The sequence below is a fragment of the Pistacia vera genome, unplaced genomic scaffold (genome assembly GCF_008641045.1).
Source record: "Pistacia vera cultivar Batoury unplaced genomic scaffold, PisVer_v2 Contig573, whole genome shotgun sequence".
Classification (NCBI taxonomy): Eukaryota; Viridiplantae; Streptophyta; class Magnoliopsida; order Sapindales; family Anacardiaceae; genus Pistacia; species Pistacia vera.
Window position 1 is genome coordinate 336,954 of NW_022196416.1, and position 13,571 is coordinate 350,524.

The 13,571-nt window shown below is 35.1% G+C and overlaps 1 protein-coding gene across 1 annotated transcript; it reads right to left on the bottom strand.

Annotated features, from left to right (window-relative positions):
* Positions 1-7,145: 7,145 nt before the first annotated feature.
* On the bottom strand, positions 7,146-7,471 carry LOC116109154. Its single transcript, XM_031395384.1, is given in 3 exon segments — positions 7,146-7,361; positions 7,364-7,435; positions 7,438-7,471. Coding segments are annotated over 3 exon segments (213 nt in total). The 3' UTR covers positions 7,146-7,254.
* Positions 7,472-13,571: the final 6,100 nt, after the last annotated feature.

A 13,571-nucleotide genomic window follows, 5' to 3' on the forward strand; every position in this document is an offset into this window, starting at 1 on the left:
CCTTTGCTCTAAAATCCTTTCCCAATCACCTTTCAACCATGAGAAGAACAAGATGAACACCAAAAAGGGGCTCTGCGGCTTAAGTAGAGGATTTGAATGGACCAAATGGAGTCATTTTCGGAGATTTCGAGCACAAAAAGAGATTCAAAGCTATTGAAGAAAGAGGTATGTTTCATGGGAGAGCATTTGATTGGAATATTCTTATCAATTTAGACTTCATGGAGCCTATTGTATAATGGATAGGAAATTTAAGGTTAAGCGTATGGCTGGCCTTTGCTGGCTGCATACGTTCATGCGCGGCCCTATCCTTGGACCACGAGTGTTTGCACGCACGGCCTTATAGTCGTTGCTGCACATGACATTTCTTGCTTGCCGCCCATGTTTTCACATGACGTTACCTACTGTCAAGTGCATGATCTTGACCAAGGCTTGCATCAAGACAAGGCTGTGCACTCTTATGCGTAATCTCCTTGATGTTTTGGCTGCGTGTTATCACATGTAGTGTAGTGGGAACAACCCTTTTTGAGGATGCTGGGATGTTGCTAGACATCGCTGGCAGCACCTTGATTGATGAGGTTTTCCTGTGAGCTTTTGTGTGGAAATTGAAGGGCAAGGGTAGAGGTGGAAAAGCAGCCCGCCCGGCCCGACCTGCGGCGAGTTACGCAAACAGACCCGCTCGACAACATTGGCAGGCCGGGTTAGGCCTGCCAATGTTGGGGAATTAGCTGGCCCAACCTGGACTGCCAACCTTAACCCACCGTGTTAGGCCACGGGTTGGGCAGTGTTAACCCTCTTTTTGATTTTTTTTTTTTTTTTGATTTTGTTTTGTTTTATTTTGTTTAAGTTTAAATGTTTAATTAACTTTTCAAATGAATAATTAACAATATATAAATGAATAAATGTAATTGTTTTTAGTTAAGTGTTAACTTCTTTTCAAATATCAATAATTAAATTAAATTAATTTTTTTTTTGTTAACATTCCAAATATTAATTCAATTTTAATACATTAAAATTATAATATAAGAAAAATTAAATTTATTCATTTATTAAAAAATAAAATAAGAAATTACAATAATTATTGCCTCGTTAAAAACCTCACCAAGAAAAACCCAATGGGACAAAAACTTGGTAAGGAAAAAAGAGTGCAATAATTGACAATTAATTTACAAGTTACAATTTACAAAAAAACTAATTTTGGGGTTCACTAGGACCTCCCTCATCCGTATCATCTATATTACAAAATTGAAATGATTCTATTAAAGTATCGTCGACAACCTCGTATTGACCTTGATGGCGCGACCGTTCCCAATCTCGAAGACATGTGAGGACTTCAATCATTTTTGGTGAAAGTTTAGTCCTCATTTCATTTAAAATTCTTCCACTTGCACTAAATGTTTATTCGGATGAGACGGTTGAGACAGGAACAGCGAAAACATCCAAGGCAGGTCTTGACAATACCAGAAAAATACATTTTCTGGCTCTCCAATACTCTAAGAGATCAATGTTGGCATTCTGTTATGGATCTACTGGTAACATTTCAGGGGTTGCCAAATATTGTTGAAGCTCATTACTATGCGACTGCATGGAAGACAGTACATTAGTTGTTGTTGTTAGTGGAGCTTCATCGGATTCAGGTCCTCTTCGGCCTATTCAGTGCACCCCAAGAGTAGAAGTCTTCATTTGTTTCTTCTGATACAGCTTCCCTGGATGTTTCACCTCTTTGCGAGTTCCCATACCTGTTTTGATATTGGAAATATACTTCGAAAAGTCTATTTTTTACCTCTCCTATTTGATTGGCATATATTTCGGTTTGTAAATTTTCACATAAATTGTCAAAACCATTTTCTAAACCTGCTAATTTAATTCTAGGATCAAATATAGCACCTAAACAATAAAGAAAAGGAATGGGTTCCCAATATTTAAAATTTTTTTTTTTCCATTGCCTATATTGGTGCATTTAAAATTTCATTGTCTTTGTTTTGTAACTACATAAACTCGGAATTTTTATAATTGTATGTATTACAAATGGATTAGTAGGATAATACACACCAGAAACTTGAAAGTGGATTGGTAAAAAATTTTAGAAAAGATGAACACTTTAGCTATTTGCAATCATTTTCTACCAATAATGAGGACCTCTATTATTTGCTACAAAAACTAATTATATTAGCATAAGATAAATATGAATCAAGCATTAAAATATACTATTCCATTTAACAGCATGTCTAATGCAAAAGTCCAGGAGACATATTTGTTTTATACAAGCGTCTTGAAATTTAGCATTTCTTTTGTTACTACTAGTAATCCAAGCTAAACAATCCTAATTCTATTAATATTTTCTTTAATTGTTTTCATACCACTTTTCACAATTAAATTAATAACATGGCATGCACAACGTTGGTGAAAAAACTTCAAATTGTTATATAAAGGATAATTCTTGAAAATAATCTATAGCTTTTATTAGAACTTGTATTATCTAAAGTTAAACTTATCACTTTACTAACAATATCATAATCTTCTAAAACTTCAACAATTTTATTATAAATTTGTTCACCACTATGATCAACATCCATTAATCTAAATCCTAATAAAGATTTATTTAATTTACATTTATTCAAATAATGACTAGTCACACAAATATAATATTGTTTAGCTCTACCATCCAAATATCGGCAGTTAGAGCCACACTAACATAACAAGTATGTATTTTATTTTTTAATTCTAATTTCATTTTTCTAAACAATTTTATTAAATCATTTCTAGTTGCAGTTTTAGAATAACTTTTAAATCCTGGAAAAAATGAATTTTGAACAAATCTTTCAAAATATTATCTTCAACCATATTAATAGGTTGATCAGTGCAGCAATATATAAAGCTAACTGTTTCCTATATACATCAGAATTATAACGCCAAGTAGTACCCTATTAGTTATTTGAGTTTGATTGCTTTCTCTATTTCCATGTTGATTAATAGTTTATTAGCATGCCTTTTTAAAGTACTAGTCCATTATCTGAATCAGCTTATGAATATTTCCACAGTATTTGCATCTCGTTTTCTTGACTTGAACGCCATTTTCTGTCTCGTAAAACTTGTCGAAATGCGCCCAAACGTCTGATGTGTGTCTGTCTTCGCTTTCGACGGCAGTTGATGATCCCGCCTTAGCTTGAGATGAAGTTGGATGAGCACGATGATTATGAGGACGACTTCTAGAACCACCGGGAGCTGTTGGAATCGGGGGCATATTTTGAGGTGTATCGGATTCTGAGAATGGGAAAGCGGGACTATTTGAATCTCCTCCTGCATTTATGTTAGTAAAATCAGCAGGACTAGGACTAGGATAGTAGTTTCCTTCATCATTGTAATTGATGGGAGAGAAATATCTATCCATTGTAGTTGAAAAAAAAATTGATGTAGAAGAAATAAAAATTAAAGAAAGAGAATTGGAATATGGAAATTGGAAATATGAATTAAAAATTGCAAAAACTAATAAAAATTAAAATACGTGCAAATTGATAACAAAAAGATTAAGAGAATAAATGAATAATTGAGAGATTAGAGATTGGAGAATATGAGAGAATGAGAGAATTTGAGTTGTGAGAAAAATGTGAGAGTTTAGGGCCAATTTATAGAAAAAAAATGGGAAAGGAAAATGACGAAAAAGACCTCTCCAACGGCTATAAAACGGCTATATTTCAAGGGTAAATGGGTAATTTGAAAAAAAATTAAATTTTTCTATTTTTTTTATTTTTTTCTGCCAACCCGCGGGTCAACCCGGTGGGTTGACCGTTATTGTATACAGTCAACCTGCCGGGTTGACAACAGCCAACCCGACGGGTTGGCGGTCTCTCTTAGAAGGGACAAAACGGCAACCCGTCGACCTGGCGGGTTGCCATTTTGCAACCCGGCCCGCCCGGGGGTTGCTACCGAGTTGGGTTCAACCCGGACCGCCATATTGGCTGTCCAGGTTCAACCCTCTTCATTACAGGTCGGGTTAGGGTTGACCCGCCTAACCCGGCCCATTTGTTCCACCTCTAGGCAAGGGGTCCCTCATCTTGTTGCAGGAGAAGGATGTTTTGGGAATTAGCAGTTTGCATTTTGAAATGTTTTGCCAAGCCATTAATAGAGCACTCGTTGCTGTTTTGGGCTGTCTAGTTTGTTTTCAAACTAGATAGGAACTAAATTGTAAATTTTGCAAGTTTAGGGACCAATAGAAAATTCTATAGAATTAAAAAGGGTAATCCATAATTTTGCCTGGCAAATTCAAATTTGATTTTTTGAATGATATGCTATATTTGATTGATGTCTAATTCTACATGGTGTTCGGTACTTGGCCATCAACCTTAGGTTTATTGTTTTATATTATTGATGGGAATGAATGCTTGGAATTGTTTAATTATTAAATAGGACCTGCATGTCCTGCCTATCTCTTTACTTTCAATGTTTTCTCTTCTCACCTATATCCCTTTGAATATAACTCGAGGTTTCTATTTTATTTAATGTAATTTAGAATAGGACTTTATCATTGTTGTAAAGAAGATGAAGCAAAGTCGTGCAGCGTGTCCCAAAGATTTCAATGAAGTTTTGTAATAAATTTCATGAACGAAGGTTGTCCTACCAATTCCTCAAAGCTCAAGGAATTTGGTTTTAGATTGGCCATATACCGGCACATTTATTTGTTATCATAGAAAGCAAGCTAAGGTTGAATATTTTAACATGTCGGACTATAACATGTTAAAAGATAATAAAATTGGTGAGACAACAAATAAAAAAAAAAAAAAAAAGAAAAACCTCTTTAAGTTATTAAGTCACTAAATAACCACGAGCCTTCCATCACCATGACATTAATCAAACCACTGTTCGTCGTGGCCTTGCTCGCTCTTGTGAAGGGTACACTTCTACCAGTGGGAGGTTAATCATTCATTGGAGTTTTTCCTTAATAGTGATGGGTTTGACTTAACTAGGTGTATTTTGCTTGTTTGCCTCTACGAAGGTTGATAAATACACTATAGGCATAGTAGAGTAGTGCATTTAAATGATGCACAAGATGACATGAGGTGTCCAACTCACTAATCCGAAAATTACACTTGAGGATGATGGTTGATGCTATTGGATTTTGTAATTGGTTTGTTGGCTTGATTTACATTTGAGTTTAATAGTTGGTGCTATTACATGATGTAGATTGAAGTTTATTGACCTACCTAATCATTCTGTTTTTAACTTGTTCACCCCTGTGAAGGTTGAAATAGAAATGATGGGATTTCGGCCCACTAGAAAGACCAATGGGCCTTCTTGAGTTTAATAGTGAGGGCTATTGAGCTGGAGTAAAATAGTGGGAGTAATTGATTAATAAAAGGCCTTATTAATTAGTATAGTATTAACTCTGTTTATTTTTGCATTTGAAGATTCACTTTCATAATGACCACATCTACCCTATCACTATGATCGATCATCAATAAAGAAAGCAAGTTGGATGGTACGAACTTCACTGACTGGTATCAAAGTCTAAGGATTCTAATAAAGTCAGAAAACAAGCTGTACAACATTGATGAACCTATTATGGAAGTGCCAAATTTGAGGCTACTTAGGAAGCAAGAGATACTTACCAAAAGTATCCAGATGATGTTGAGATTATTCAATGTGTAATAATGGGATCATTGACACTTGATCTGCAAGAGCAACATGAGCATTTGGATGCTATTTCTATCATCATAAATCTCAAGGAACTCTTTCAGAATCATGCTAGATAGGAATGCTATGATGTGTCAAAGGCATTGTATAGATGTCGAATGTCTGAGGGATCCCTAGTTGGCCCATATGTAATAAAATGATTGGTTACATTCAAAGGCTTGAGATTTTGGGATTTGTCATGGATGATGAACTTTCTATGAATATTGTTCTCCAATCCTTGCCTGACTCTTTCTCCCAATTTATATTGAACTTCAATATGAATGCAATGGAGAAGACTCTCTTAGAGCTATTGAAATTGCTGAAGATAATGGAGAAGGGCATGAAGAAGTTCAAACTAGTGCTGTTAGTTGCTGCTACACATGGGAAAGGAAAGGGTAAACAAGGCAGAGGAAAGGCCAAGGCCAATCCTAAGTTTAAGCCTAAAACCCAAGATGTCCTTAAGCCTACTTGAGGCATGAGCAAAGATGGAAAGGCTGTTTGGTTCCATTGTGGCAAGCTTGGCCATTGGAGGAAACATTGCAAGGCCTTCCTAGTAAGTAAGTAAGTAAGTAAGTAAGAAGAATTCTACATCATCTTCTGAATGTATGTATATGATTGAAAGAAATCTTTCTCTTGTTACATCTTGGGTCATTGACACTGGATGTGGTTCTCATAATTGCAATTCTATATAGGGACTGCGACAAAGTAGATCGCTTGATTGAGAAGAAGTGGACCTACAAGTTTGAAATGGAGCGCGAGTTGCTGCATTAGTCATAGGAAATTAATATTTGTCTTTGCCTTCGGGTCTTGTATTAGAACTCTTGAATTGTTATTCTGTCCCTTCAAAGAACATAATTTCTGTGTCGGCTTTGGACAATGTTGGATATAAATTTTTGATAACTAATAGGTCATTATCTTTTAGTTTGAATGGTATTCAATATGGAACTGCTAGATTACATAATGGTCTATATATTCTAGATTTTAATAATAATGAAACATTCAATCTTGAAAATAAGAAAGCCAAGAATGGTGGCTTTAATCAAACATATATTTGGCATTGTAGGTGTAGGTTTATGGATCTATTCACGCAGCAGAATTTAAAATATTTAGATCCAAAACCTAACCCATGATCCTTATATTTGTTGTACATTATTTTACACATGAAATTAATTATCAAGATGTAATAGAAACCATACCAACGTTTGGAGGCTCCTTCAAGGGATTTAGATTCGCTTCCACTCCAAGATAGGAGTGTACAAACAGTATCCACACGAAGATGAGACTAATGCCTTTGGTTGATTTTATTGGCTAGTAAAATCACCAACTTTAAGAACAAAAATCTGCAGAATTTTTCTTTGGGAGAAAAATTCTTTCTCTCACAAAAGGCTGCACGTTTTGGGAGGGAGAGGAAGGGGTGGCTAGGTTTTTTTTTTTTTAATTGAATGAATTATTTCATTTTAATTTCTAGCCAACCTTCTTGCAAAAGAGATTTTTTCTTAACACCGTGCGTGTTGGTACTGGTACTAAATAAAATGGAAACTCCAACAATTTCTTTGTTCTCAACGCCCCTTAATTTCTAGGAATTAATCACTTCAACAGTCTTCGATGGTTATAAGGGTATCCAAAGTACGGACGAGATGGATCTTTGTTATCCCAACCATTCTTCTTAGTCCCAATCCTGATAAGGAAAAGGGGTAATTTATAACAAAGTTTTCGTGTTGTTGATTCCTAGGTATAGCTCCCCTTCCCCTATGCTGCCTATTAGTACTAGTGTAGTAGGGTTGACTTGCAATACAGAACCCATAGGTGTAGCCATCTATTCCAATAGGATATTGGAATAGATTACCCTTGCAACCAAACATGGCATTTCAATTCAAATTTAAAAAAAAAATTTGAATTCACGTTATCAATATTAATTAATTAAAATTAATATTGGATATATTTAGATATATAAATATATATAATATATATATATATATATATATATATATATATCTCACTATCAAGATTTCAAACACTCGATACACTTGTCATGGTTCTACCATCCTAAAGACATATATCATTTTCTTATACGAACATAATCAGATCACATGATATAGATAGATGCCTTTATTGATAATAAAACATGATTACCAAGAGTCAATTTACAAAATAGGATTGGCTTTAAGGCACCTACTCTAACCGAAGAGCTTTAATACTCTTGCCTAACATATTCTATACTTCACTTCTGAATTCTTTGAATTTATCAAAGGCTTCAAATTTATGTCTCATAAGGTAGACATAACCATATCTATCGAGGTCATCAATAAACGTGATGAAATACAAATATCCACCTTTGGCTTCAATTGTTAGTGGACCACATATATCACTATGGATGATGCCTAACAATTTAGTAGCCCTTTCACTTTGCCCTGTGAAAGGCGACTTGGCCATCTTGCCTAAAAGGCATTACTCACATACCTCAAATGAATGAAAGTCAAAAGGGTCAAAAACTCCATCCTTGTGAAGTTTTGCAATGCGGGTCTGATTAACATGACCTAATCTACAATGCCAGAGGTATGTTTGGGTTTGATCACTATGTTTAGCTTTCTTTGGTTCCACATTGAGAATATCCTTATTGTTTAAATCTAGAACATATAATCTGTTATATAACCTGGCATTTCCATATACAATACCATTCAAACTAAAGGACAACAATCCATTAGAAACCTCAAAACGATATCCCATATCATCCAAAACGGATACAAATATAATGTTTCTTGAAATGGAAGGTACAAAATAACAATTATTAAGTTCTAAAATAGGCCTATAGGCAATAAATAAGATCCTATAGCAAATGCAACCACGTGTGCTCCATTTCCAACTGGTAGGTCCACTTCTCCCTTTGCAAGCTATCTACTTTTCCTTAGTCCTTGCACATTAGTACAAATGTGAGTACCACATCTTGTGTCAATGACCCAGGATGTTGAAGGAGAGAAGTTAATCTCAATCATATACATACTTGAAGTCAAAGCGTCTGACTTTTTCTTGTTTGTGAGGAAAGCCTTGTAGTGTTTGCTCTAGTGGTCAGGCTTGCCACAATAGAAGCAAACTACTTTCCTACCTTTCCCAATGCCACCCTTAGGCTTGAGAGCATCCAGTCATTTAGGCTTGGGCTTGACCTTTCCCTTGCCCTTACCCTTACCCTTACCCTTACCCTTACCTTTATTGGCAGCAATCAATAAAATAGGCTTGGACTTTTTCATGTCCTACTCTGCAGTCCTGAGCATGTTCAGAAGCCCTGACAGGGATTTCACCACCGTGTTCATATTGAAATTTATTATGAATGGTGAAAAGAAATCAGGTAATTATTGTAGAATTAAATCCACTTGCAAGTCTGCATCCATACCAAACCCCAAACCCTAAAGTCTCAAGCCTCTCTCTATCTACTTAATCATCTTGAGCACATGAGGACCAACATGAGCTTCCTCAGTCATACGACTCATAAACAATTCGCTCGACACCTTATACCTCTCATAATGAGCATTTCCTTCGAAAAGCTCCTTGAGGTATAGAATCATGGCAGCAGCGTCCATATTCTCATACTGCTTTTGCAGCTCAGGTGTCATTAATACTAGCATAATGCATTGAACATTATCAACATCATCAAGGAACCTTTGGTAAGTGTCCTTTACTTCCTAAGTGGCGTTAGGATCGTGCTCAGCCATATAAGGCTTATCAAGGATATACAATTTCTTTTCAGAATTTAGTACAATCCAAAGATTTTGATACCAGTCTGAGAAATTGGATTCATCTAGCTTGTTTTCTTTCTCGATTATCGATCGCAAGTTGGTATTGCTCATTTTGGTGAATCTACAAATGCAGAAAAGTAAAATATATTATCATGTTTATTATTATTATTTAACAAGGTCTTTTATTAAATAGTTGCTCCCACTAGTTTCCTTAAGCCAATGGTCCTCAAGCCACTGAGATCCCATCTAGCCCATTTCAAACCTTCGGTTTGGCAAACAAGCCAAAATGGGCTGATTAAATAGGCCAACAAACTTAATTTTCACTAGTTGATAGCTCTAACTACCAACCTCAAATGTGAAATAAGCCAACAAAACAATCACATAATTCAACGACTGAAGCCATTGTCCTCAAGTGTGATTCTCATTATTAGTAGAGTGGACACTACATGTCGCCACATACACACAACAAATGCACTTCTTTACTATGCCTATGACAAGCTTATCAACTTTCGCTTTGGCAAACAAGCAAAACTCATCATTTTCAATCAACCCATCACCATTAAGGAAAACTCCAATGACATTCAACCTACCACTAATAGAAATGTACCCTTTGCTTTGGTGAACAATGTTCCAACGAATAGTGGTTTGATTAAACTCATGGTGATGGAAGACATTTCAATTTTGACTTAATATACTTTAGTTGAGGGGTTTTTATTTGATGTCTCACCAATTTTATCTTTCTTAGCATGTTATAGTCATAACATACACCTTTAGCATGCATACTAAGCGTAAAATAAACGTGTTGGTGCATAGCCTTAACTAAAACTGATTCCTCGAGCCTATAGGAATTGGTAGGTCAACCTAGGTTTAATTACTACTTTGGATTCTTCAAGTAATTTGCCTTCTCCTTCCTTCGCTTCTTCTTCTCGAACATTACACAACTTTCAAAATAAAATTAAAAATCCAATTTTATATATTTGAAAAGAAACCTCGAGTTACATTCAAGGGGAGTGAGATAAGAGAGAGAAGAACAATAGAAATAATAGAGTAAGGCAGGGCACATATGCCCTATTTTAAATTACATAACCCAAAATTAAACTAGGTCCATAGGCTTATGCACCATACACCATGCATATTCACATACAAGAATCATGCATAAAACAACCAAACTTAAATTTTGATTTGGTTTGGTAAATTATGATTACCCCTTGATGTTTAGCAATATTTTAGGTCCAATAATTTATAAAAATTGTAATTTAACCCAATGGATTCGGGCCTCACTCAATTGGGCCTCCAAAATACTTCCAATATGTAGTGACATATATCCAAAATTTTTTTGGATTTTCTTATCACACAACAACGCGAAAAAAAAGTCCAAAATTCGGCCCATTGCATCTTTGTGTGGGCTGTCCTGTTTTTCAAGATTTGACATGAATTCTGATGCATATTAGATCAGACACTTGGCTGGAAAACCAAGTGCCAGTCAAGGCCAAGTGCTGGTGGGCACTTGGCCACCACGAGACCACCACTAGCTAGGCAAAACAGGTCGGGACAGCAGCAGTGTGCTGTTGTGTGCTGCTGTGCGTGGGCAGCAGCCTTGCAGGCAGCAGCACTAGCCCCACCTCCTTGGTACCAAGCAGTGCCTAACAGTGGCGCCTAAAAATGCCGTGTGCACGGTGCTGCCCCTATAGCGCACATTTGTGTGTTGCTGCTCTTCTAGCGCAGCTACTGCCCTCTTTTAAAGGGCAGCCACCGACAGCCGCCACCAATAGCCCCTTAAGGGCAGTTCGTCCAGCATCCAAAATCAATTTTGATTTGATTTTTTTGAACTTGAAGCAGAAAAACAGATGCAAAAATCCAGCATAACATCTCAACCAAACAAGTTAGCCAATTTTTAGATTTTAATCAACATATTAAGACCTTAACATGCATTATCAATATCAATAGTCATCCAATCGATAAAATAATAATACAAACAAATATAACCTGGCTCTGATACCACTGTAGGTTTATGGATCTATTCACACAGTGGAATTTAAAATATTTAGATCCAAAACGTAACCCATAATCCTTATATTTGTTATACATTATTTTACACATGAAAATAATTATCAAGATGTAATAGAAACCATACCAGCATTTGAAGGCTCCTTCAATGGATTTAGATTCGCTTCCACTCCAAGATAGGAGTGTACAAACGGTATCCACATGAAGACGGGACTCATGCCTTTGGTTGATTTTATTGGCTAGTAAAATCACAAACTTTAAGAACAAAAATCTGCAGAATTTTTCTTTCAGAGAAAAATTCTTTCTCTCACAAAAGGCTATATGTTTTAGGAGGGAGAGAAAGGGGTGGCGAGGGTTTTTTTTAATTGAATGAATTATTTCATTTTAATTTTAGTTGCACTTAAATAGTGCACACTAAAACCCTATTTTAAATTGGAATAGCCATCTATTCCAATTGGATATTGGAATAGATTACCCTTGCAACCAAACATGGTATTTCAATTCAAATTTAAAAACAAAATTTGAATTCACATTATCAATATTATATATATACACACACTAAATATGTAAAACCCCTCCCTAGCCGGGTATTTCTTAAGTATCCCTTGGCCATTGAGAACCTAGAAAATGCACGCCTAGGAAAGAAGTTTATTTTAAAATCCTATTTAAAGAATAAACTTATAGTTTAAAACATATATATAGATATATGTGTTTTATTTTTTTCCTTAACTATAATAAGTTCATTGTGTAATAAAAAAAAATATAGTTTCCTTTCTTGGAGTAAATTATGAAATCCATAGTAATACTTACTAGAACATACACACTTTTATAAAATTTACTAGCAATTTGATTTCCTTTATTAATACAACATATTTACTCAGTATAGAACATGGACATAATTACTACATTATGAAATATGAACATAATTACTACACAATATTAGCAAAACCATTCAATAGTCATCATTAAAGCATCCCCTCATGCTCATAGCGGCCCTTGGAATCCTCTCCAAATTCATGCCTTAATCCGACCTGCAAAACATTTTAAAACATTTCGTGGGGTGAGCGCTAATCGCTCAGTAAGGAATATGGCCATTTATAAACTACTAAGGTTCATTATACAAGTATATTACTTAGGACTACCTACTACAAAACATGACCTTCATTCTTTGACATAACAAGTTCATAAAACATATCATACATTTTGGACTTTTCTCAAAACATAAGTCATAACATAACCATACATAATATAACAAGAACATAAATGACTTATGAAATATTCAGTACATGGCATGCTTATTTGTTTTGTCTATATACTTGACGATTTCATTAGTCTTGTGTATCGATTGGATTCTTTGAACCATTACCTTGTTCTTGGTCGTCACCTCAAAGGACTCATGGTTTCCATAAGAATTCCATTCCTCTGATCTTGGTTTATACCTCAAGAGACTCATGGAATTATTCTTTAACATTTTAAATTTCTCATAAGACAACTAAATAAGATATAGCATACCATTATGAATGCAAACATATGGACAACATCCCCCATGCTCAATCATACTATATTCTTCTAAAATTCTTAACTTAATTCATTCAATTTCACATACAATTCAAGGAATTTTGGTATAAGTTTTCAGGGGTTATTAGAATTAGAAACAAATGGGAATTTCCATTAAGAAGTTGGATGCCATATAGTTCATCACTTTTCAAGCAATTTTTACCTTATCTTCCAATTCGAACGTTCTTGCCTAAAACACAAAAGTTTTAGGTCTGTTTCTCAAATTTTTAAAACTTTAAGAATCAACTCAATCCAACTTCTATAACTTCAGTATGACTGATTCAGTGAAGCATGTACAGTTAAGTCTTAAAACAGCCAAATCCGAATTCTATTCATTTAACCATGTCACCTTCATTTGCACATTATATTATTTTGTCATATCATTCTAAGTATAAAAGGCCATAAAAACCTCCCTTTTTACAGAACCAAAAAGTGCCAAAACATCGTCAACTAAAAATCTTTAATTGGCATAATCATCCTCCATATGCACACATACACCATCAACACACCATTTAAAACACTCATAACCAAAACATAGCATCACACCCATATTAACATAAATAAATGTAAGTTTCATAACCCGGTGTTATCAATTGTAGTCATAAGGGA